The 25434-nt window shown below is 42.3% G+C and overlaps 1 protein-coding gene across 3 annotated transcripts; it reads right to left on the bottom strand.

Moving 5' to 3' along the window:
- Positions 1–4188: 4188 nt before the first annotated feature.
- C1QTNF9 (C1q and TNF related 9) lies at positions 4189–25434 on the bottom strand. 3 transcript variants are annotated; one of them, XM_037800313.1, is made up of 5 exons: positions 25412–25434; positions 12965–13155; positions 7703–7765; positions 4470–5152; positions 4189–4386 (listed from the first exon to the last, which is right to left on the bottom strand). In XM_037800313.1, exons 2-5 carry the CDS (start codon positions 13131–13133, stop codon positions 4228–4230), a joined length of 1074 nt encoding a protein of 357 aa, XP_037656241.1. In that variant the 5' UTR covers positions 13134–13155; positions 25412–25434; the 3' UTR covers positions 4189–4227. The 3 variants fall into 3 exon arrangements, with proteins under 3 accessions (XP_037656241.1, XP_037656240.1, XP_037656242.1); XM_037800312.1 differs by lacking the exon at positions 25412–25434 and adding an exon at positions 24452–24500; XM_037800314.1 differs by lacking the exon at positions 25412–25434 and adding an exon at positions 24452–24500 and having other exon boundaries at positions 4306–5152.

The raw sequence follows: 25434 nt of genomic DNA, 5'->3' as shown, positions 1-25434 counted from the left end.
GGGGAGACATTAGGATATTTTGAATTTGGGGATTAGAGTGTGGAATGGTGTTGCTATGGAAAAGAGTGGGAAGATCTTTGGACACCTGGAGCTATCTGTAATTTAATGGAAATCACACTACACTTTGGGGTCTGGGTGGAGATTAATATCCAGGAAATGAAGCTTACCCTCCCAGAATTTGAATTTACTTGTCCACAAGAAGGAAAGTGTAAGAGGGGCTTTATCTACCTTAGAGGACTAAGTAGGGATTCAAAGCAAGGATTCTGTTAACAGTAAGATGTTTTTATTCTGAGAGGGTTCTGTGGCTTTACAGGAGTGGAGAGAAACCAATGGTTGGAAAAGGGACTGAGGTTATAGAAAAGGGAAAGTGAGGCTGAGAGGCAGCCTCTTTCACATTTTGCCTGTACAAAGCTCTGCTGCATCAGCTGTTCTTGGAGAACTGCCACTTCCTGGTTTCTCATGGGGTGAGACCACTCAACTGAGAACATCGTGGAACTGGCCCCTTTAGAGCTGATTGTCTCAGGTAGGCTGGGCCTGAGCAAAGAAGAACCCAGTTCAAACCTTCTCCAAAGTCCCAAAGAGCCGGAAGTGAAGGCCAAGAAGGGCATGCTGTCTATAGAGAGATTCTACCCATCATCCGCCACCCCCCAAACAATTTGTTTAAATGCAGTGTGTTTTCAGTTTTGTCTGATAGGGGAAGAAAGCCCAAGTGATGATAGTGATGATGACAACTGAAGGTTAACTAAGACAAGTACCATAGTATTCGTAAATATTTTTTTAACTTAACTATAAATTCTATATGATATAATGTCTTTTTAAAAATTTTTAATGTGGTAACATATATATAACAAATTTTGCCATTTTAAACATTTTTAATTTTACATTTCGGTGGCATTAATTACATATACAATGTTATATAACATCCATTACCAAAATCTTTTCATCACCCCAAACAGAAACTCTGTAGCTATTAAGCAATAACTTCCTTTCCTAACCACCCCCCACCCCCACCCCGGCTCCTGGTAACCTCTAATCTGCTGTTTGTCTCTATGAATTTGCTTATTCTAGATATCTTATGTAAGTGGGATCACATAGTATCTGACCTTATGTGTCTGGTTTATTTCACTCAACATGATGACTTCAAGGTTCATCCATATTGTATCATCAGAATTTCATTCTTTCTTATGGCCAAATAATGTTCTATTGTGTGTACATAGCACATTTCCTTTATCCATTTTTCTGTCGATGGACGTTTGGGTTCCTCCCACCTTTGGCTATTATGAATAATACTCCTATGAACACTGGCTTACAGGTATCTGTTTGAGTCCCTGCTGTCAATTCGTTTGGGTATGTACCTAGGAGTGCAATTCCAGGTCATAGGGTAGCTCCATGTTTTTGAGGAACTGCTAAACTGTTTTCCACAGCTGCTGCACCATTTATACCTCTATCAGCAAGGCATGAAGACCTTTTCTATTAGTTTTTAATCAAAGATTTACAGTTACTTAAAATCCTCAAATTCCTGACTCCGTGTTTAATTCATTTGGGGTTATCCGTAGCTGATCAGTTCATCGAGTGGCAGCTCCCCCACATGGCCAGCTGGAGGCCTGTGGGAAACTGTTGCAAAGAGGTAGGCAATGTATCACTTGGAAAAGAAGTTTTCAACTTATTTTGCAAAACTGTCTATTTTATCATGTTTTTAAAATGAGTTTCAAATCTGAGAGCTTTTCCTTAGCCCAGAATTGTTTTGATACAAGAGTATTTACCTTTTATAGTGAAACATTTAAGCATAAAATCTCCTTCCTTGGATTACAGCAGGCGGTAAGTTAACAAGGAGTTTTGTGTCTCAGGGAATCTGAACATGGACTTTTAAAAACTGCATTCTGGATTCTCAAACAAGAAATGAAAAATAATCCCAAATTATTAGACCCCTGAGTCACTTTATGTTGTTGAAGTCTGTTCCAGTTTGCTAATGCTGCTGTTAAGCAAAATACCAGAAATGGATTGGCTTTTATAAAGGGGGTTTATTTGGCTACAAAGTTACAGTCTTAAGTTCATAAAGTGTCCAAGTTAAGGGGGCACCTTCATCTGGAGGATGGCCAATGGCATCCAGAAAACCTGTGTTAGCTGGGAAGGCACATGGCTGGCATCTGCTCCCGAGTTCTGGTTTCAAAATGGCCTTCTCCCAGGATGTTCCTCTCTAGGCGGCAGCTCCTCAAAAATGTCACTCTTAGTTGCTCTTGGGGCTCTTAGCTTCTCTAGAGCAAAAGTCTGCTTTTAAAGACCATCTCCAAAATGTCTCTGCAGCTCCTCTCTGAGCTCCTGTGCTTTCTTCAAAGTGTCCCTCTTGGCTGTAGCAAGCTTGCTCCTTCTGTCTGAGATTGTATAGAGCTCCAGCGAACTAAGACTTCACCTTAACTAATAACGTCTTCAAAAGATCCTATTTACAAGTAGGTTCACATCCGCAGACTGGGGTTAGGCCTTGAACATGTCTTTGTGGGGGCTGTGATTCAATCGGTAACATCAGCCTGTGCAGTTCTGTTCCCAAGCAGAAGGGAGTTAGCATGGGTATTTCCCTGTTGGGACCACCACGAACTCCGACTCATTGCTGGAGAATTACAGCCCGGGAGGTTACATACAGCTCAGGGAAGTCAGAGCAGCCAACATGAAGACCCTGGCTCAGTAAAGAAAATGATCAGTCATCCTACAGCAGGTGGGGAGTTTGTGTGATTTAAGATAGTGCACGCTCTCGGGTTGTGGAATGCAGGGCCGGGAACCTGAGAGTGAGCGCCACCTTAAATCTGCAACCTGCGTGCCTCACTTGCTTCGCCCTGCCCCTCTCTGTTCTGTAGGAAATAGAAAAATTAAGAAAGACCAATAGCAATACTGCCAGCTAATGATACTTCAGAACCATCCTGCTTTCCAGGGAATGAAGATCCTGGAGTATGGATAACAGTGACTATACATCCTGTTTTCTGGGACAGTCCAGATTACAAGTGGCACGTCCCATGGGATGACATGTTCCAGTTTGTGGTTTGGAAGGTGCCCTTGGCTCAAATATGCCCTGAGCTTGAATACTTTTGTGTCTCCATGAGTTGCTCTGAAGCATTAACCCGGGGATTAGAAATTAACACTAGAACCACACAAGAGTTACAGTCAGTATCTATGTGGATAATTATCTAGCTGCAAATTTATATAAGTATCCCATAGAATAAAAGGATTCTTCCTACTAACCCTTGAGCAAGATGGTTGGCTTCTGGCCTTCATCCTCCCAAAAAAGATCAGGACTTCTTTTCAACAGGCCCACCAAAAGCAATAGGTTGTATCTCACTGGCTCTGATTGGCACAAGTGTCGTTTGGGAAATAATCAGCATATCCATAGGAAGGGGACATTCTTGACAGCCAGACCAAAGTCATATCTACCTGGAGGACAGAGTCCATATCACCTGAAAGACTTGGCCTGAGAGTGGACATTAGGATACACATATCAGAAGAAAGAGAAATGGATGGCAGTTGTCTAAACAAAAAACATCCACTATAGATCTGTAGGGAAAGGTTCCCTTTTACCCCACTCTCATAAGAAATCCATCCCTTCTCTTCAATACTGTAATTCCATTTGGTTCCACTGTCTGGTAACTTTGTTCTCTGGCATAGCTCATTCAAAATCCATAGAAGGTAAATAGCAGTGGCATAAGATGGCCTTAGCACAAGCCTAGAATTTGGCTCCTGGAGAGAACTAATTTCTCCCACTCCTTGGCTATGTTAGCAACTCCCATTGTTAACAATTCTCGCAATTCTTGGTTCATAATTGTCTCTCTCCCATTAGATGGTGGGCTAGAATGGGAATTCTTCCTCTTTCATCTTTGTGTGAGTCTGGCAAACGGTTTACTAACCAAATATTTGCCCAATAGAATGGTGATTAAAGCTAAGTGAAAAAATGAGCAGTGTTCTGTAGCTTTCTCAGATGCCTCATTGTTACCAGCCTAAAACTCATATCAGTCATTAAATGAAGTGAACATTTTCTTTCCTTTCTCCCTGATATCCTCACACACACGGATGAGAGAGAAATCATCACAATATGGCTCCCAGAGCACTCAAATGATATCAGAACACTCTTCCCACCAGAAAAAAACAAGCATGCAAAAGAAAATGGGAATGACGAAAAGTATTAGATTATAATACACCATGCAAGCATTTTTTTAAAGTTTATTCTTGGAAAGATAGTAAGTTTCACAAAATCAGTTTTAGGAATAACACTCCCATGTTCACCTTCTTATGAAGATTGCAATAAGTAGAGTAATTGCTACAGTAAAGCCATCTAGTGACTCCTTCACCAAGCTGATTTTGATGGGGAGTGAGGCCAGGGTATAAACTCTTCTCCATCCTCAGCTGCTGAACAAGAAGAAGCCCGTGAAGGTCGTGTCATCATCTTCATCTGCAAACAGGCCATTAAACCTCTCTCCTCCACTCACCTGCAGCCACACCTCATCCCCGAGCTTCAGCTCCAAAATGATGCCCCCCGAGGCCTGGTCCTCAGAGCTCATATAACCGTCCTTGGTGTGCAGCACTTTCACCCCATTTTTGACCAAAGAGACCTGAACGTTCCTGGAGAAAACAGTGATGTGGTAGGTGAAGTAATAGACCCCAGCAATGTGGCAAGTGAATTTCCCTGTAGCTACGTTGTAATGGTTGAATTCGTTATATAAGATTCGATCAAATTTAATGGGAACATCCGAAGAAGGAAACTTGCTCAGCACTGTGAGCCCCACCGTGAAAGCGCTTTTGGGAGGGATGGGAGTCTCCCCGATTTTCCCTTTCTCGCCTCGATCCCCTTTCCAGCCTCTCATTCCTCGGGCTCCTGGCTCACCCTGGGGCCCCAAGGGCCCGGCCTCTCCTCTAGGGCCGGGCTTTCCAATGGGGCCCACAGGGCCAGGCAGACCGATTGGACCCGAAGGCCCAGCGTTGCCCTTTAAGCCTTCTGGCCCAGTGGGACCCACGTCCCCTTTATACCCCTTTGGCCCCTGAGGACCAGTCTCTCCTTGGAGGCCTTTCTCCCCCATGGGGCCGACAAACCCCTTGGGCCCATGTTTTCCCGGTGGTCCTCTGGAGCCTTGTTCCCCTTTGATGCCTTTGGCCTCGACTCTTCCATCTGCCCCTAAAAATGGAGACAGGGAGAATAAAGGAACAGATGACTTGTGAAACATCACCTTGGGGAAAACAACTTTGGATTTTCCATCAGTGAACATACAAACAAGAAAAGGAATACGCAGCTACAGTACATGCTCGGGGTTTGAAAATTAACTTACTCTCAATTTGCCCACATATATACGAACACAAAATATCTTTTGATTCTTGTCTACTAAATTAGTGTCGGGGCTCACATTCAAAATCACAACTCTTGACCATCTATGTCTACCATTGACCACTAAAGAATGCCCATTCTTGGGATATTCTTGGAACATACTGCCAAAGGCAGGCTAACGCAGGAAATTGTTACTAAGGCTGCTTTCAGTTAACTGATGCTCAGCTCTAATTACATGACACCCTCTAAAAACATCCTCACTGGAATGAACACAAAATGAGGTCATTAGGGTATCATGCACTGCTCTCTCCTTCCAGCCCTTTAAGCTTTTCCAATCTACCCATCCAATTGTGCAATTCATCGTTCTACATGTATGCTCGGTGATATGGATTGAATCGTGTCCTCCAAAAAGTCATGTTCAAGTCCTAACTCCCAGTCCAGTGAATGTGAGCTTATTTGTAAATAGGATTTTGAAGATGATGTTAGTTAAGATGAAACCAAACCAACTTGGCAAATCACTACCCTCCCCGCTACGTAGGATCTTACACCCAGGGGAGTGAATCTCGCTGGCAACGTGGAATACGACTCCTGGGGAGGAATCTAGACCCGGCATCGTGGGATGGAGAACATCTTCTTGACCAAAAGGGGGATGTGAAAGGAAATGAAATAAGCTTCAGTAGCCGAGAGATTCCAAAAGGAGCCGAATGGTCACTCTGGTGGGCACTCTTATGCACAATATAGACAACCCTTTTTAGGTTCTAATGAATTGGAATAGCTAGCAGTAAATACCTGAAACTATCAAACTACAACCCAGAACCCATGAATCTTGTAGATGATTGTATAAAAATGTAGCTTATGAGGGGTGTCTGTGATTGGGAAAGCCATAAGGCCCACACTCCCCTTTGTCCAGTTTATGGTGGATGAGTAGAAAAATTGGGGAAGAAAAAAAAAAGGCACCCAGTGTTCTTTTTTACTTTAATTGTTCTTTTTCACTTTAATTTTTAATCTTATTATTTTTGTGTGTGTGGTAATGAAAATGTCAAAAATTAATTTTGGTGATGAATGTACAACTATACAATGGTACTGTAAACAATTGAATGTACGCTTTGTTTTGTATGACTGTATGGTATGTGAATGTATCTCAATAAAAATGAATTAAAAAAAAAAATGAGGCCAAACTGTATTAGAGTGGGTCCTGATCCAATATGGCTGGGGTCTTTATAAGAAGAGAGAATTTGAACACAGTCAGCAAGACAGGGACAGAGATAGAGAGAGAGACGGGCACATGATGGAGGCAGAGGCTGAGCCACGCTGCCACTCGCCAAGAGACACCAAGGATTGCCGGCCACTGCAGCAGCCAGGAGGGAGCAGGGAACAGGTTCTTCTCTCCAGACTGCAGAGGGAGCCTGGCCCTTTCAACTCCTCAGTTATAGCCTCCAGAGCTGTGAGACAATGAATTTCTATTACTTAAATCATCCAGTATGTGGCACTTTGTTACAGTAGCAGAAAACTAAGGCACCTGGGGCTTCCCTGTTCCCTCCACCCACACTGCCAAGCCGTAGTTGTAAGCATGGATATGGATTCTGGGATCAATGCCAGGATTCAATCCTGCCTCCACCACAGGCACCGTGGGAGTCAGGCAAGATAAGTGCCCTCCCATGTCTGTCTGTCCTCATCTGTAAATCTGGGATAATAACAGTACCTAACTTAAATGGTTACTGAAGTGAGTCAGTATGTGAAAAGCACTTAGAACAATCTAGCACGTAGTGAACATTTTACGTTTGCCATGTTACCATTCTCTCTCCCAATCTCCAGCTGCTGAGTCCTCCCCGCCCTTCAAGGCCCAGTTCAAGTGCCACTTCTCCCTGCAGTGTTGCCAATCCACTGAGTCAAAATTCAATCTCACCCACTAAATTGGGGCTCAGCAAACTAAGGCCCATGGGCCAAATCCAGCCTGCCTCCTGTTTTTGAATGTTCTACAAGCTAAGAATGGCTACATCTTTAAATGGCCACAAGTAATATTTTGTGATGCATGAAAATTATATGGAATTCAAACGTCAGTTTTCATACTTAAAGCTTAGAGGAACACAGCCACATTTATTCATTTACATAATGTGTTTGGCTGTTTTTTGCTACACACAGCAGAGTTGAGTAGCTGTGACAGAGAAGATATGACCCACAAAACTGCAGATACTTACTCTCTGACCTTTTGCAGAAAAAGCCTGCCAGCCATGCACTAAACCCTAAGTTTCTTGAGGGCAAACACTGTGTTGCCTTTGACTCTGCATCATCCTCAGAGCCTAGTAAAGGACTTACTCTTGGTAAACACTTAGAAATTATTGTTAATTCATTGATAGTTAATTCATTGATCCTTAACTCATTGAAAGGAAAACAATTTCTGACCTTGTTCTCCTTTCTCTCCATTCATCCCAGCCTTCCCTGGACCTCCAGGGAGTCCTGGTTCTCCTGGGTGGGAAAGAAGAAAACAGGCAATTCAAAAAACAGTCCAATTCAGATTTTTCTAAACATTGGTCTCCAACAATAATGGCTACTGGAGAGTTGTTGGAGTGGCTCCCAGTTTTGCCATGCATCATCCTCCCTATGGAAGTGTAAATGGAGAGAGGAAGACAAGACAGAGGAGCAAGACCATTAAGCAAATTACTGGAAGAGCCTAGTGGACTTCCCAAGCACCCAGCTCCAGGATGCACCAGGAGTGCATGGAAAGGCAGGTAAGGAAGGGAAGACGTGCCACAGGAGCATGGCGGCATTCTTCTCATGTAAGGAGTACTCATGGCGTGATCTGAATGCTGGGGTCTGAGGAACTGTCTTGATCCTTTTCCTTCTCCATCACTCTTGTGGAGAGGTGGGGTGGGTGGTTCACTAGGTCTCTGAAAACGTGGGTGATCCCTGGTGACATGACACTCTTTGGGATGCAAAGGCGGCACTGGAGGGAACTTGCAGGAGCAGCGCCTTAGGCTGGTGGTGACCGTCACTGATCGAGTTGGCGTGGGAGACCCACGTGGGGAACAGGTGAGGGAGGAGTTTTAAATTTTATTTATAAACACTCCATATCCAGCAAACATATACTCCCCCTTTCCCCTTGTGGTAGATTGAATTATGTACCCCAACATAGACATGTTCTCAATCTGAATCCATTCCTGAGGATGTGAGCCCATGGTACATGGGACCTCTTGAAGATGTTATTTTTAGTTAAGTTGTGGCCAATTGAATGAAGCCTTGTTACTGGAGGCCTTATAAAGAGAACCCAGAAGTCACCCATGCAAGAAAGGAGATGGGAGGCAAAAATACGGACAAGAAATCCTAAGCGTTGTCAGCAGCCGCCACCAGAGTATATAGGCTTTGGGGAGAAAGCCTTGCCTTGCTGACTTCTCAATTTCAAACTTCTTCTAGCCTCAAAACCATGAGCCAACGAATTCCCATTAAGTAAAAATAAGGTTGTGGTATTTGTGAGAGCACCTCAGGCAAACTGAGATTACCGCTCTCCCCTGCCCCTAGTAACCTCTAATCTACTTTCTGTCTCTGCAGATTTGCTATTTCTGGATATCTCTTTTAAGTAATATCATACAATATTTGTTCTTATGTGCTTGCTTATTTCACTGAGTATAATGTTTTCATGTTTCTTCTTTCTCAAAGGGGATTTATTAGGTTATAAATTTACAGTTCTGAGGCCATGAAAATGTCCAAATTAAGGCATCTAGAGGAAGATCTCTTCTCTGAGGAAAGGCTGCTGGCAGCCAGGGTTCCTCTGTCACCTGGGAAGGCACATGGTGACGTCTTCTGATCCTTCTCTCCTGGGTTCTGGTTTCAGTGGCTTTCTCTCTCTGTTCCTGTGGGTCCTTGCTTATTTCTCCTGGGGCATTTCTCTCTCAGTTCTCTGGGCTTTTACTGTCTTTTATCCTCTTCACAGAGGACTCCAGTAAAGGACTAAGACCCACCTTGAATGGGCTGGGTCACATCTCAATTGAAATAGCCTAACCAAAAGGTCCCACCCACAGTCAGTCTGCCCCCACAAGAATGGATGAAAAGAACATGGTCTTTTCTGGGTACATAACAGATTCCTACCAGCACAAACAGGTACCTCTGGGGAGGAAGGAGATTCAATAGGGCAGAAGGAAAGAAATCTGTTCTTGGATATATGAGTCTTTATCTTATTCCTCTTTATTTATATCTATATCTATATCTGTCTATTATCAATCATTTATCTACCTATCTATATCTATAATTTAGCTGTCTATGACTATCTATCATCTACCCATCATCTATTTTCCATTGATTATCTATCTATATCTATATATCTATCTACCAACTTCATACCTATCTATCTGTAATCTGTACCTACCATCTATATCTCCTTTTGTGTATATAAAATAGTTGCTAATAAAAATTAAAAGAATTAAAACTCCATCTATTCGGAAATAAAACGCACAAGGACACAGCCACTGTTGGGTCAGAGAGAGAGGATGAGTGCCAGAAGTTGAGACTCTGACCTCGCCCCTGCATGTTCCCCTGGCCAGAAGCCTGCTGAGCTGCAGAAATATTGCCCTGGGACTGAAGTGGGTGTGGATGTGACCCTGGGGGTCTGAGGTCTCAGAGACCAGTGCCTGACTTTCAACTAGCAGCATCTAAAGAAGAGGCCAGCTGCAGATGCCCAGATGGCAGAGCAAAGAGGACAGCGGCACTGGCAATGCCCAGACCCCTGGTTCTGGCAGGGAGAAGGTGCTGAGTTTTCCTGCAGGGGGTGTGGGTGCCTCCAGAGGAGCCAGGCTGGAGATCTTGGGAATGGACCCTGCCCAAGAAAACTGCCTACTGAGGAAAGGGGACCCCGGAAGAGAGAGTCTGCGTGAAGAAGCCGAGGCCCCCAGGCACTAGTGGGTAGGGAGGCCATTGTGCACTTCAAGGAGTGGCACAGAAGGAGGCTCACAGGGAACCCCAAAGCACTGCACAAGAGAGAAGCCAGCAGTGGGGCAGCTGCCTCAGAGGGCACCAGTGCCAGAGTACGGTGCACCAAGTATGTGCTATCTTCTGCCTCTTCTCCCCACCCCGTCCTAACTCTGCAGTCCAAGGCTGAACCAGCAGTCGGGCAGAAGAGCTGGTGTGCAAGGTGGAGGAATCGTGAAGACCTAGATGTATCCTGAGTGTGCACACACACACACACACACACACACGTACACACATGCATGCACACATCCCACTGTGGTCCCCGTGGAGGGGTAGAAGACTTGATTTCAGTAAAGCTGAGGTTTTGCTATTAACTTGAACTGAGCTTTTTGCTTCTTGGAAATGAGACTGGTCTGATAGCTAAAAGTGACCATAACGGCATGGATTTGCCATTAAGACAGACATCCCAGAGCAGATCTGCAGGGCAGAGGCTGCAGGAAATACAGTTGCTTCCAGGTCCTCTGCTTCATCCAGTCCATTCAGTAAACCATTAGAATAGCAGATGCCATCAGCTGAGATGTGTTAGAAACACCTAGACTTTCATTCAGCTGGAGAGCAGACTTCTCATATTATGCAATTTTTTTTCTGAGACTCCTTTCTCCAATTAACCAATGCTTTTTTTAATCCATATTCCAACAGCATCTGCTGGTAAAAGCATTAATTTCAGTCTACTCTCAAGTCATTTACTGTGCATTATTTCAATCATTTTAATAAAGCCAGAATATCTTATCCTCTGATATGATTAAGAAATATCAAGGGGCTTCGAAATGTTTATCATTAAGTTTAGTGAATTTTTTATACTATTGCATTGAGAATCATAACTTATTAAATTGCTGAAAAAAATGATAATGGTTTTTGTTCATGTTCTACACTGAACCCTGAAAGTCTTATTAATTGGGGTGCTTCTTTCTATTATTAACTAATACCTCATAGTACAATGTACAGCTAGGGTGAGATTTGCATTAATAAATGTAAATATAAATTCATATGCCCCCAAAGTCTCAATACTTTCCAGTTTTTTGGCAGGCTCCTCATCAGATCCGACTAGTTCATCATGGCTTTTTCCTGGTAAAAAGAGTAGGAATGTCAGCTTTGCTCTCTTTCTGCTAATTTATTTCTTGCTAAGTAGTTCTGCTAATTTCTTCTTAATCTCATTAATGCTTGCATTACCAGGCCTACCTTCTATCTGCCATTTCTTCGCAGGAGTATTTTTAGATATCCATGTATTTGTATAATTAATAATATATTTTGAAAATCCACTGCCCTGGGCACAAGGAGGTGCAATAAGCCTCACTGCACTGTTAGTAAATGAGCAGGTGAGGCTTTCCCGCCAGCCTGTCTGCAGTGCAGAGCTTCCCCTCCTCCCACAGAACCGAGTTCATACCTCAAACCACTCATGCCATCTGCAAATGGACCAAGCAAGGCCACAATGCTAATCCATGCACTAAATATTTTAAGAGCTTAATTTTTTCCACCTAAATTAACCTTTGAAAATATCAGCAGAAGTTTTCCTGTTTTCTTCCTGTCCTCAAGTGGATCAGCGGATCCTGTCTCAAGTGGATACTTAAGAAGCATGTGTTTATGATCTCTTAAGTGTATGACCCTAGGTCAAGACCAGAGCTCAAGAAAGGAACTCCCCCCTAGAAACCAAGCCTCACAGCGGCTGTTATGGAAACCACTCACACTTGGTGTTGCAAAGCTCCCTCTCAGAGGCCAGATTCTGTCCCCCAATTCCCAGACTCTTGCATGGGGTCCCGACATACGGCACCGAACCCCATGTAGCAACCGAGTGGCTTCCAGGCGTCGTCCATGTCTGGCTTCTCAGTTCCTCTTTGCCACCTGAGCTAGCAGCATCCAGGTGCTGTCTCTCACCTGGTGCACTCTCCCAAATACTTAGCAATGCATCTCTCCTCAGGTCCCATGTTGTCAAAGACACCTCACACCTGTTGCCTGCGGCAAGGCGCTCCAGACATCCCATGCTTTGGAAATGGCCCTGTGGTGTCAGGGATGAGGCTCACACACAGGTGGGCCCACAAATGAGGAAGCCTGTGAAGGTGGGGGACTCTGGGCTTGTCCTGCACCGTATCTTCACATCTTAGTTTCTCAGCTGCTAAGACAAATATCATACGATGGGTTGGCTTAAACAATGGGAATTTATTGACTCATGGTTTTGAGGCTAGAAGTCCAAAATCCAGGCATCAGCAAGGTGATGTTTTCTCCCCAAAGCCTGTGGTTTTCTGGGGCTGGCTGCCGGCCATCCTTGGTCCTTGGCTTTTCTGGCACATGGCAATGCACATGCTCATGTCCTCTCCTTTCTCTTCTGGGTTTTGTGACTTCCAGCTTCTGTCCCTCCACGTGGCTTTCTCTACAAGGTCTCCGGTGATTCAGGTGGCCACACCTTAACTAAACATAGCATCTTTGAAAGTTCCTATTTACGACAGCTTCACACCCACAGGGATGGATTAAAATTAAGAACATGTATTTCTAGGGTACATAATTCAACAATCCATGCCCCAGCACCTAGCACCGAGTCTGGGATGGAGTGGGCTCTCAATAAATGTTTGCTGTGTTGGGGGGATGGATGTGGGAGGGGTGAATGCGTAGCAGATGACCTTATGGATGGATGGATGAATGAATGAAGTAAAAAATAAAAGGAATGAAAGGGGCAGATGGAAGGACAGCTGAAGGCCACGTGGTGGCACGTACCTGCATCCCCTTTGTCACCTTTTGCTCCATCTCGTCCATCTCTCCCGGGCAGACCATTGTGGCCAGGATTCCCGGGGATGCCAGGATGCCCTTGGCTACATGTGTCCTGTGAGTTTTTGCTCCCCACGCAGACTCCTGTGGCCAGGATCACCCACCAGATGCTTCTCATGGTGCAGAAGGCAGAGTCTGGACTGAAAGAGGAAAACACAAACAGAAAGGAGAAACCTTTGTCCCTGACGTAGCCTCTGCTCCTCGCTGTGGGAAACGGGTGAGCCATTCACTATTAGAAACAGGCACCTTAAAATTTTTTTTTAATTAAAATGTATTCAATTTTAATGTTCTTTCCAACAAAAGAGGTAGGTATATTTCCATATAGGAAAAATCAGTAACAGTCACAAATTGAAACAAGAAAAGCCCAATAAAGATACACATACTCTCTTCTAACAGCATATAAGTTAAACAAAAAAATGTAAAGTTGTTTCATGTTCCAATCAGACAATAATCTTAATTTTCATAATATATTTCTGATAGTAATAGGGATACTCAAAGATACGCAGAACACGGTCAGGGCAGGCAAGGTTTAAAATCTCATTACAATCAGAAGGAAATGGTCCTCAGAAAGTGACACACATGATGGGACCTCCCTGAATGGAGAGCAGTCAATGGAAAAGCCATCTATGAAGTCAGGATACCCTTTTATTTACTGTTTGACGTTGGGCAAACCACTTTCCGAGCCCGAGAAGATATGAATGCTACCTTTCTGACCAGGTTGTTGTAGAGACCAAATGGGATCATACTGTGCATGAACGCACATTATAAATTGTAAAACAGGCCAAGTGGTCCCGCTGTGTTTAGACGCATTCCTCTGAGTTAAGGTTTTGTTTTCACAGGCAGCTTCTGTGAACAAGGTTCGTGGTTTGGGAGAACAACGTAAGGTTCTTTTGTCTGATAACGCAGCCTACCCCTCAGCCTATGGATTTGTTTTCCAGTCTCATGCAGTGAGTGGGGTCGTGACTGTATCAGGAGCCGGGACGATGCCTGGGTAGAGATGTGGGAGCTGAGAAAGGAGGGGACATTAATTAGGCAGAGTGTTCCTAACACAGGGAAGGGCATGTGTCAAGGGCCTGTGGCAGCCACCTGTACACCAGGGATTCGTGGGATCCTCCAATGGGGTCACATCTCTCCCATTAAGGAGCACATACGCCATGCCTCTCATTTTCTTAGACCTGTCTAAGTTGGGGTTTTACACCTATCTCTGCGATTATATGATTAAAAATCTTACTCCCCAACCCAACTGTATTTTCCTCATTATTGCATTCCCAGTACTCAAAATTAAACCTGAAGCTGTTGATTGAATATGCATTTGTTGAATGGAATGAATGTATCATGTTGGACATATTAGGACTTTAAAAAATAACATAAGGTAGTGCAATTGGTCAGAAGCCAGATCCATCATATACGGCCATCGGCAATGTAAATCTGCACTACTACTGGGAAAGCTAAAGAGCAAAAGATGTCCATATCTTCAACCCAGTAACCCCATCCCTAGAGTTCTCCTCAATAATCAAAATATTACGTGCCATAGACATTAACTACAGCATAATCTATGATAGTGAAAATGTGTGCACTGCATAATAGGTAACTATGGAGAATAGTAAGTAAAATATTAGGTATCCACTGAAATAACCATGAAGGTCGTGCAGAAATTTGTAAAAGGCATATGTTGTGTTAATCAAAGAAGAGTGGACTAAAATGCTACGCACATTATGAATGTACCTATGTAATTACATATGCAGTTTGACAAAGGCTATAAGCGAGTACATGCAAATAAAGATGGGAGTTTCTCCTTAAAAAAACAGTGTCTGTGAAGATATTTCTAGATACATAATTTTTTAAACCTGCTAGACTTTGCATCATCCAAAGGATTTGCTTGCCATCTTGTGGAATCCTCTAAATAACACAGGATCCAGTTGCAAATAGAGTATTTTTTGGAAAAGGAAAAGCAGATGTTTCCCTTTGAAATCACAAACTCATTCCATTTCAGGAAACTGAGTCGAGTTTTCTTTGAGCCAAATTCCATGCATAACCTACACAGTCCTCCTGAGTTTCACGCAGGAGTGACCATCAGTAGTCAAATCTCAAATTCCACCAACCAACCTTTTGGGAAGTTTAGTCTTTTCCCATTTAAAATTTTTCAAAATGTGTGGTCCAACAATAAAACATTTTTTATTATTCTAGTAATTGAAAGGTCTCAAGCTCATAAAGATGTCACATTCGGGTAAACTCCATTCTGTTCTCCAGCTGGAGAAACCCTAACATAAACACAAACATTTATCCTTCTATAATTCATTTACAAGAACAGATAGAATTGTATCTGTCTTGCTTACACCTGGTGCCTAGCATGTAGACTCCCTTCAACAAATAGTTTTGAGTAACTGAGGATGTTTTACTCCCAAATAAGCAGTGAAATTAGTTATGACCTTATCTCTAATAAGAAATTTTAGGAGAGGAATATGAAGAGTTTGTATAAGGAATACTGTGGAACTCACATTAACATGTTATTGAGAAGATGAACAAATTATATTTGTGTTTCTCACAAAGCCATGGGTCAGATATTGTGTTTCATTAGCTCAACTACAATTTTACCCTCAGCTTTTAATTCCTGTGTTATGTCTTTCCCCAGCAGGTACAAAGCAAAGACCCCACCCCTGTCTCCATCTATCCTTGTGCTCCCTCTTCTTTTGGCTGGATTGCTGCCGCAGCCTCCCCTCCTTGCCCGACTTGCTCTAGAATCTGTCTCCACATCACCTCACCCACAGAAATTATTAGGCAGCACCCTGGGTTACAGCTTTTTGGAGATATCCACTGCATCTTTCCACTGTCTTATTTTTGGTACCTCACAGTCAAGTATTTGTTGAATGAATAGGTGAATGAATGAATGAATAAAGTATTACCCTGGTTCCAACTGGGTGACTCATCCCTTGGGGAAGGTGGCTGGGTGGTAAATCTAATCATGTCAATGCCAAGATGGGAAATTGTCTCCAACACCTTTCCTTGCCTTCCTCCATAGTAGAAGAAACTCTGGCTGGGCACGTGGCTGCCCTCAACAAAGACTAAATTTTCCGGCCTCCCATGCAGCCCAGATATGACCATGAAACGAAATCCTGGCCAGTGGAAGGGAGTGAGAGTGATGTGCGCAGCTTCTGGACCCTGGCCTTGAAGAGAAGACCTCTTTCCTGTTGCTGAGGCTGGAGGGTGCACTTGATGGTGAGCATCTTGGACTCCTCAAAGGACGGCAACAACTTGGGCATCGAAAAAGCCTGGTCTCCACCAAGCCTACCTGCCCTACCAGCCCGGGCTTTGACATGAGAAAGGTCACTTCTAACCCTCTTAAGCCACTGTCATTTGGGGTCTCTGTTACATACTAGACCCACACCCTATCTGATGCAATGCTTCAACTGCCAAAGGTTGGACAAACTGATCACAGATGTCCAAAAAAGTGAGGTCATCTGTAGTCTGTCAAGCAGTATTGCTGCTGAAGACTCACTGGGCATGCAACACTCTGGGTAGCATATTGAAGAAAAGGCAATAGTCACTGCCTTAGACAGACCAATGTGATCAATGTGAATGCACAGAGACTGGGTGCAATCATCAGGCTGAATGGTGGAGCGCACGGAGTGAGAGATCCTGCAAGCCCTTGGTCTGTATCTTCAGCTGTTGTGATCTCGTAAACATGACATAACAACAGGTGAAGGGCAAATGGATGCAGACTGGAGGATGCCATTGGAGTTCTTGGGTTGTCTGTTTGCTTTTTTTTTTTTTTTTTTTTTTTTTTTTAATCATCATTTTATTGAGATATATTCACATACCACGCAGTCATATAAAACAAATTGTACTTTCGATTGTTTACAGTACCATTACATAGTTGTACATTCATCACCTAAATCAATCCCTGACACCTTCATTAGCACACACACAAAAATAACAAGAATAATAATTAGAGTGAAAAAGAGCAATTGAAGTAAAAAAGAACACTGGGTACCTTTGTCTGTTTGTTTGCTTCCCCTACTTTTCTACACATCCATCCATAAACTAAACAAAGTGGAGTTTGGTCCTTATGGCATTCCCAATCCCACTGTCACCCCTCATAAGCTACATTTTTATACCACTGTCTTCGAGATTCATGGGTTCTGGGTTGTAGTTTAATAGTTTCAGGTATCCACCACCAGCTACCCCAATTCTTTAGAACCTAAAAAAGGTTGTCTAAAGTGTGCGTAAGAGTGCCCACCAGAGTGATCTCTCGGCTCGTTTTGGAATCTCTCTGCCACTGAAGCTTATTTCATTTCCTTTCACATCCCCCTTTTGGTCAAGAAGATGTTCTCCGTCCCATGATGCCGGGTCTACATTCCTCCCCGGGAGTCATATTCCACGTTGCCAGGGAGATTCACTTCCCTGGGTGTCTGATCCCACGTAGGGGGGAGGGCAGTGATTTCACCTTTCAAGTTGGCTTAGCCAGAGAGAGAGGGCCACATCTGAGCAACAAAGAGGCATTCAGGAGGAGACTCTTAGGCACAAATACAGGGAGGCCTAGCCTCTCCTTTGCAGCAACCGTCTTCCCAAGGGTAAAACTTATGGTAGAGGGCTCAACCCATCAAACCACCAGTCCCCTATGTCTGTGGTCATGTTAGCAACCATGAAGGTGGGGTAGGCAAATACCCCTGCATTCTCCACAGGCTCCTCAAGGGGGCACTACATCTTTTTTTTTTTTTTCCTTGTTTGTCTTTTTTCTTTCTTTTTTTTTTTTTTTTAATTTTCCCTTCTTTTTTAAATCGACTGTATGAAAAAAAAAGTTAAAAAGAAAACAAACATACAATAAAAGAACATTTCAAAGAGACCCTAACAAGGGAGTAAGAAAAAGACAACTAACCTAAGATAACTGCTTAACTTCCAACATGTTCCTACTTTACCCCAAGAAAGTTACATAATATAGCAACATTTCAGTGAACTTGTTCCTACTACATCCATCAGAAATTAACAGACCATAGTCATTTCTGGGCATCCCCAGAACGTTAAATAGCTTATCTGTTCTTCTTGGATTATTGTTCCCCCTTCCTTAATTGCTCTCTACTGCTAGTTCCCCTACATTCTACATTATAAACCATTTGTTTTACATTTTTCAAAGTTCACATTAGTGGTAGCATATAATATTTCTCTTTTTGTGCCTGGCTTATTTCGCTCAGCATTATGTCTTCAAGGTTCATCCATGTTGTCATATGTTTCACCAGATCGTTCCTTCTTACTGCCGCGTAGTATTCCATCGTGTGTATATACCACATTTTATTTATCCACTCATCTGTTGAAGGACATTTGGGTTGTTTCCATCTCTTGGCAATTGTGAATAATGCTGCTATGAACATTGGCGTGCAGATATCTGTTCGTGTCACTGCTTTCCGATCTTCCGGGTATATACCGAGAAGTGCAATCGCTGGATCGAATGGTAGCTCTATATCTAGTTTTCTAAGGAACTGCCAGACTGACTTCCAGAGTGGCTGAACCATTATACAGTCCCACCAACAATGAATCAGAGTTCCAATTTCTCCACATCCCCTCCAGCATTTGTAGTTTCCTGTTTGTTTAATGGCAGCCATTCTAACCGGTGTTAGATGGTATCTCATTGTGGTCTTAATTTGCATCTCTCTAATAGCTAGTGAAGCTGAACATTTTTTCATGTGTTTCTTGGCCATTTGTATTTCCTCTTCAGAGAACTGTCTTTTCATATCTTTTGCCCATTTTATAATTGGGCTGTCTGTACTATTGTCATTGAGTTGTAGGATTTCTTTGTATATGCAAGATATCAGTCTTTTGTCAGATACATGGTTTCCAAAAATTTTTTCCCATTGAGTTGGCTGCCTCTTTACCTTTTTGAGAAATTCCTTTGAGGTGCAGAAACTTCTAAGCTTGAGGAGTTCCCATTTATCTATTTTCTCTTTTGTTGCTTGTGCTTTGGGTGTAAAGTCTAGGAAGTGGCCTCCTAATACAAGGTCTTGAAGATGTTTTCCTACATTATCTTCTAGGAGTTTTATGGTACTTTCTTTTATATTGAGATCTTTGGTCCATTTTGAGTTAATTTTTGTGTAGGGGGTGAGGTAGGGGTCCTCTTTCATTCTTTTGGATATGGATATCCAACTCTCCCAGCCCCATTTGTTGAAAAGACCATTATGGCTCAGTTCGGTGACTTTGGGGGCCTTATCAAAGATCAGTCGGCCATAGATCTGAGGGTCTATCTCTGAATTCTCAATTCGATTCCATTGATCTATATGTCTATCTTTGTGCCAGTACCATGCTGTTTTGGCAACTGTGGCTTTATAATAAGCTTCAAAGTCAGGGAGTGTAAGTCCTCCCACTTCGTTTTTCTTTTTTAGAGTGTCTTTAGCAATTCGAGGCATCTTCCCTTTCGAAATAAATTTGATAACTAGCTTTTCCAAGTCTGCAAAGTAGGTTGTTGGAATTTTGATTGGGATTGCATTGAATCTGTAGATGAGTTTGGGTAGAATTGACATCTTAATGACATTTAGCCTTCCTATCCATGAACATGGAATATTTTTCCATCTTTTAAGGTCCCCTTCTATTTCTTTTAGTAGAGTTATGTAGTTTTCTTTGTATAGGTCTTTTACATCTTTGGTTAAGTTGATTCCTAGGTACTTGATTTTTTTAGTTGCTATTGAAAATGGTATCTTTTTCTTGAGTGTCTCTTCAGTTTGTTCATTTCTAGCATATAGAAACATTACTGACTTATGTGCATTAATCTTGTATCCTGCTACTTTGCTAAATTTGTTTATTAGCTCTAGTAGGTGTATCGTCGATTTCTCAGGGTTTTCTAGATATAAGATCATATCATCTGCAAACAATGACAGTTTTACTTCTTCTTTTCCAATTTGGATGCCTTTTATTTCTTTGTCTTGCCGGATTGCCCTGGCTAGCACTTCCAGCACAATGTTGAATAACAGTGGTGACAGCGGGCATCCTTGTCTTGTTCCTGATCTTAGAGGGAAGGCTTTCAGTCTCTCACCATTGAGTACTATGCTGGCTGTGGGTTTTTCATATATGCTCTTTATCATGTTGAGGAAGTTTCCTTCAATTCCTACCTTTTGAAGTGTTTTTATCAAAAAGGGATGTTGGATTTTGTCAAATGCTTTTTCAGCATCTATTGAGATGATCAATTGATTTTTCCCTTTCGAGTTTTTAATGTGTTGTAATACATTAATTGTTTTTCTTATGTTGAACCATCCTTGCATGCCTGGAATGAACCCCACTTGGTCATGGTGTATGATTTTTTTAATGTGTCTTTGGATTCGATTTGCAAGTATTTTGTTGAGGATTTTTGCATCTATATTCATTAGGGAGATTGGCCGGTAGTTTTCCTTTTTTGTAGCATCTTTGCCTGGTTTTGGTATTAGATTGATGTTAGCTTCATAAAATGAGTTAGGTAGTGTTCCATTTTTTTCAATGTTTTGAAAGAGTTTGAGTAAGATTGGTGTCAGTTCTTTCTGGAAAGTTTGGTAGAATTCCCCTGTGAAGCCATCTGGCCCTGGGCATTTATTTGTGGGAAGATTTTTGATGACTGATTGGATCTCTTTGCTTGTGATGGGTTGGTTGAGGTCTTCTATTTCTTCTCTGGTCAGTCTAGGTTGTTCATATGTTTCCAGGAAATTGTCCATTTCTTCTACATTATCCAGTTTGTTGCCATACAGTTGTTCATAATATCCTCTTATAATTTTTTTAATTTCTTCAGGATCTGCAGTTATGTTACCTTTTTCATTCATTATTTTGTTTATATGGGTCTTCTCTCTTTTTGATTTTGTCAGTCTAGCTAGGGGCTTGTCAATCTTGTTGATCTTCTCAAAGAACCAACTTTTGGTGATATTTATCCTCTCTATTGTTTTTTTGTTCTCTATGTCATTTATTTCTGCTTTAATCCTTGTTATTTCTTTTCTTGTACTTGGTTTAGGATTGGTTTGCTGTTCATTTTCTAGCTTCTTCAGTTGATCCATTAGTTCTTTGATTTTGGCTCTTTCTTCCTTTTTAATATATGCGTTTAGTGCTATAAATTTCCCCCTCAGCACTGCTTTTGCTGCATCCCATAGGTTTTGGTATGTTGTGTTCTCATTTTCATTCGTCTCTATATATTTAGCAATTTCTCTTGCTATTTCTTCTTTAACCCACTGATTGTTTAGGAGTGTGTTGTTTAACCTCTAGGTATTTGTGAATTTTCTAAGTCTCTGATGGTTATTGACTTCTAATTGTATTCCATTGTGGTCAGAGAATGTGCTTTGAATAATTTCAATCTTTTTAAATTTATTGAGGCTTGTTTTATGTCCCAGCATATGATCTATTCTGGAGAAAGTTCCGTGAGCACTAGAAAAGTATGTGTATCCTGGTGATTTGGGATGTAATGTCCTGTAGATGTCTGTTAAATCTAATTCATTTATCAGATTGTTTAGGTTTTCAATTTCCTTATTGGTCTTCTGTCTGGTTGATCTATCTATAGGAGAGAGTGATGTGTTGAAGTCTCCCACAATTATTGTGGAAACATCAATTGCTTCCTTTAGTTTTGCCAATGTTTCTCTCATGTATTTTGTGGCACCTTGATTGGGTGCATAGACATTTACGATTGTTATTTCTTCTTGCTGAATTGCCCCTTTTATTAGTATGTAGTGGCCTTCTTTGTCTCTCAAAACATCCCTGCATTTGAAGTCTATTTTATCTGAGATTAATATTGCTACACCTGCTTTCTTTTGGCTGTAGCTTGCATGAAATATTTTTTTCCATCCTTTCACTTTCAGTTTCTTTGTGTCCCTGTGTCTAAGATGAGTCTCTTGTATGCAACATATTGATGGTTCATTTTTTTTGATCCATTCTGCGAATCTATATCTTTTAATTGGGGAGTTTAATCCATTTACATTCAACGTTAAAACCGTGAAGGCATTTCTTGAATCGGCCATCTTATCCTTTGGATTATGTTTGCCATATTTTTCCCTCTCTCTATTAATATCCTTTATTGTACCCATACCGAATCTCTTTAGTACTGAACCTTTCTCCAAGTCTCTCTGTCCTGTCTTTGTTTCTCTGTCTGTAGGGCTCCCTCTAGTATCTCCAGTAGGGCAGGTCTCTTGTTAGCAAATTCTCTCAGCATTTCTTTGTCTGTGAAAAATTTAAGCTCTCCCTCAAATTTGAAGGAGAGCTTTGCTGGATAAAGTATTCTTGGCTGGAAATTCCTCTCACTCAGATTTTTAAATATATCGTGCCACTGCCTTCTTGCCTCCATGGTGGCTGCTGAGTAGTCACTACTTAGTCTTATGCTGTTTCCTTTGTATGTGGTGAATTGCTTTTCTCTTGCTGCTTTCAGAACTTGCTCCTTCTCTTCTATGTTTGACAGTGTGATCAGTATATGTCTCGGAGTGGGTTTTTTTGGATTTATTCTATTTGGAGTTCGCTGAGCATTTATGATTTGTGTATTTATGTTGTTTAGAAGATTTGGGAAGTTTTCCCCAACAATTTCCTTGAATACTCTTCCTAGACCTTTACCCTTTTCTTCCCCTTCTGGGACACCAATGAGTCTTATATTCGGACGTTTCATATTATCTATCATATCCCTGAGGTCCATTTCGAGTTTTTCAATTTTTTTCCCCATTCTTTCTTTTATGCTTTCATTTTCCATTCTGTCATCTTCCAGGTCACTGATTCGTTGTTCAACTTCCTCTAGTCTTGTACTATGAGTGTCCAGAATCTTTTTAATTTGGTCAACAGTTTCTTTAATTTCCATAAGATCATCCATTTTTTTATTTAGTCTTGCAATGTCTTCTTTATGCTCTTCTAGGGTCTTCTTGATTTCCTTCATATCCCGTACTAGGGTCTCATTGTTCATCTTTAGTTCTTTGAGTAGCTGCTCTAGGTGGTGTGTCTCTTCTGGTCTTTTGATTTGGGTGCTTGGGCTTGGGTTATCCATATCGTCTGGTTTTTTCATATGCTTTATAATTTTCTGTTGTTTTTGGCTTCGTGGCATTTGCTGAACTTGATAGGGTTCTTTTAGGGTTTGTAGACCAGTTGAAGTCCTTATCTCTAATTTATCAGATCTACAGCTTCGTGGAGTACACTTTCTCTAACTAACCAGCAGGTGGCGTCCACGAGCCACCTGTTCTCCACAAGCCAGATCTCCCCTGCTTAGCCTTTTTGGTGAGTGGGGGAGTGAGTCTTGTGGGGCCCAATTGGTGTACCAAGCTTGCGTGTGTAGTTGGTGTTGCCTGCCCTGTATGTGGGGCGTGTTTCTGGGCAGTCGGGGAGGGGGGGTGGCCCTAACAATCAAATCTCCCTGATGATCCTAGAGTTTTAAAGCTGCTGCAATAGTCTAATCCTTCAGTTCAGTCCTGCCACAGTTTGTCTCTGCCACTGACCCACAAGTCTTTGGTATTGGCGTATGGCTCCTGAGACTTGCAAGTGGGCCCCTCTTCCAGGCTGTGCACCCCGGGTCCTCTGTTGAGGGATGACTGTGCTATGTCACAGGTGAGTGCCATCCCCCCAGGGCAGTTCTGGGCTGCTGGGCTGTGTTGGGAGGCTCCCAGTCTGCTCAAATGATGGCTGAATGGGGCTCTGTTAATTCACACTGCTCCCCCTTCCCAGCTCTGGGACATTCAGCTGAGGTTGCAGGGAAGGCTGATGTCCACACCCAGTTTTGTGGTGTGTGCCTGTTATTTGAAGCACTTCCGTCACACTGGGTTGTCTGGGGCAGCTCTGGGCTATGGGGCTGGCGATGGGCAGGAGTGTTTCCTGTCCACCAGGATGGTGGCTGTGAGCGGACACCCCCCTTTTCTTGGGAAGTTGTGTTGTTTAGTGAATTTTCTCAGCCACTGGATTATTGCCTTTTGTCTCAGAGCTCTCTTAGTTCTGCTCTTGACTTGACGTGCCCAAATTTCAATTCTTTGAAGCTTTCTGTATTGAGCTTCTTAGAGTAATTGTTTTAGAAAAAGCAAAAAGGATTTAAAAAAAAAAAAAAAAAAAAACGGCCCTCCTCAGAGATCTAATGGGTTATTGAAATGCTAATAGACAAAGCAACCAGGGCCATTAAGGAAAGGTTCACAGGGCAGAGAGATCAGCCTTGCTTCGGGATTTGCATATGCGCCTCAAGGCCTGATCTCCGCCCTTCCCCTTTCTGTGTTCACCAGAACTGGAAAAATCCTCTGCTTTTATTTTGGAGTTTTTCGTGTTGTTTTTTTTCTATGTCTGTCTCCTCTCTGCTGGGCTGGCTGCTCTCAGAGTCTCTGGTGTCTGGTCTCAGTCTATCTATGGTTGGAGTTTGAATCAGTAGAATGAGTTTCCGATAAGAGCAGCCACTGCAATTCTCCCTTCTCCTTCCCGGAGCTGACAGCCCCTCCTCCCCCGGGACTGAGCCTGGCAGGGAGGGGCGCGGGTCCCCTGGCCGCAAAAACTTACAGATTTCGCTGATCTCAGCAGTTCCACGTTTTCATGAGTGTTGTATGAAGTATGCCCAAAGACAGATTGCTCTGTGGTGTCCAGTCCACGCAGTTCCTGGCTTTTTACCTACTTTCCTGGAGGAGTAACTAAAACATACAGCTCACCCCAAGAGACTCCTGTCTGTTTGCTTTTGCATTCTTACTTAGTTAACTTATTTCTGGGTTTTTCTCCTTTGCTTTGTCTAAACTTCTGAATCTCTTGATAAAGAGTTACCAGCTGCCCCTCCAGAGTAATTTTCTTCAAGTGCATCGTAGTCCTAGCGCTCGGTAAAAGTTGTTTCTGTCTAGAAGATTCTTCCTTCCCCAATGTTAATATTCAATAGACCTGCCAAAAACCAGCTGGGCATATTTACCTCTGAGTCTCAGCTTCTTTGTCCATAAGCGAAGGATGAACTAACTTCCCAATATTTCTTCCATATTTGATAGTCTAAGAATCTTTTTATTCACTCTTTATTGAATAGCTTTTCTTTCACTTGCTCTATACATTGTATACTTTATATATTTTGTCAACACATATTGAAGGACTTTTTTTTTACCACATTGTGTAAATTAACACAGCCAAAATCTTAAAATGTGTGAATTAAAATTTATGCAAAATAATCTGATTGCAAGCTTCTCTAGAAAGCCTATGATTGTTGTTCTTGCTCTCCTATGAGTCTTATGATTTATTTAATTCTCTTTATCTCTCTCCCCAGCCAATTTGTACCGTTCTGGCAGAAGAGTTTCCAAATCTGCTTTTATCTCCTGGTTAGCCCCTTCCTCAAGAATGAATTTTGGAAACAGCTTACCCCTTTCCCACTCCAAACTCTACAGACATCTGACCATATAGTAAATAATTAAGCAGGATTATCACGCTTTGATAATATAAGACTTGTCTTAGGACCCAGCTGCTTTAGATTGAATTATCTAATGCACTTACCTGGAGCCCAGAGCTGCAGCTGT

This window comes from Choloepus didactylus, chromosome 12, assembly GCF_015220235.1.
Source record: "Choloepus didactylus isolate mChoDid1 chromosome 12, mChoDid1.pri, whole genome shotgun sequence".
In the NCBI taxonomy this organism is placed as follows: Eukaryota; Metazoa; Chordata; class Mammalia; order Pilosa; family Megalonychidae; genus Choloepus; species Choloepus didactylus.
The sequence above is the reverse complement of the archived record's forward strand: the minus strand, read 5'-3'. Positions and strand labels throughout refer to the sequence as shown.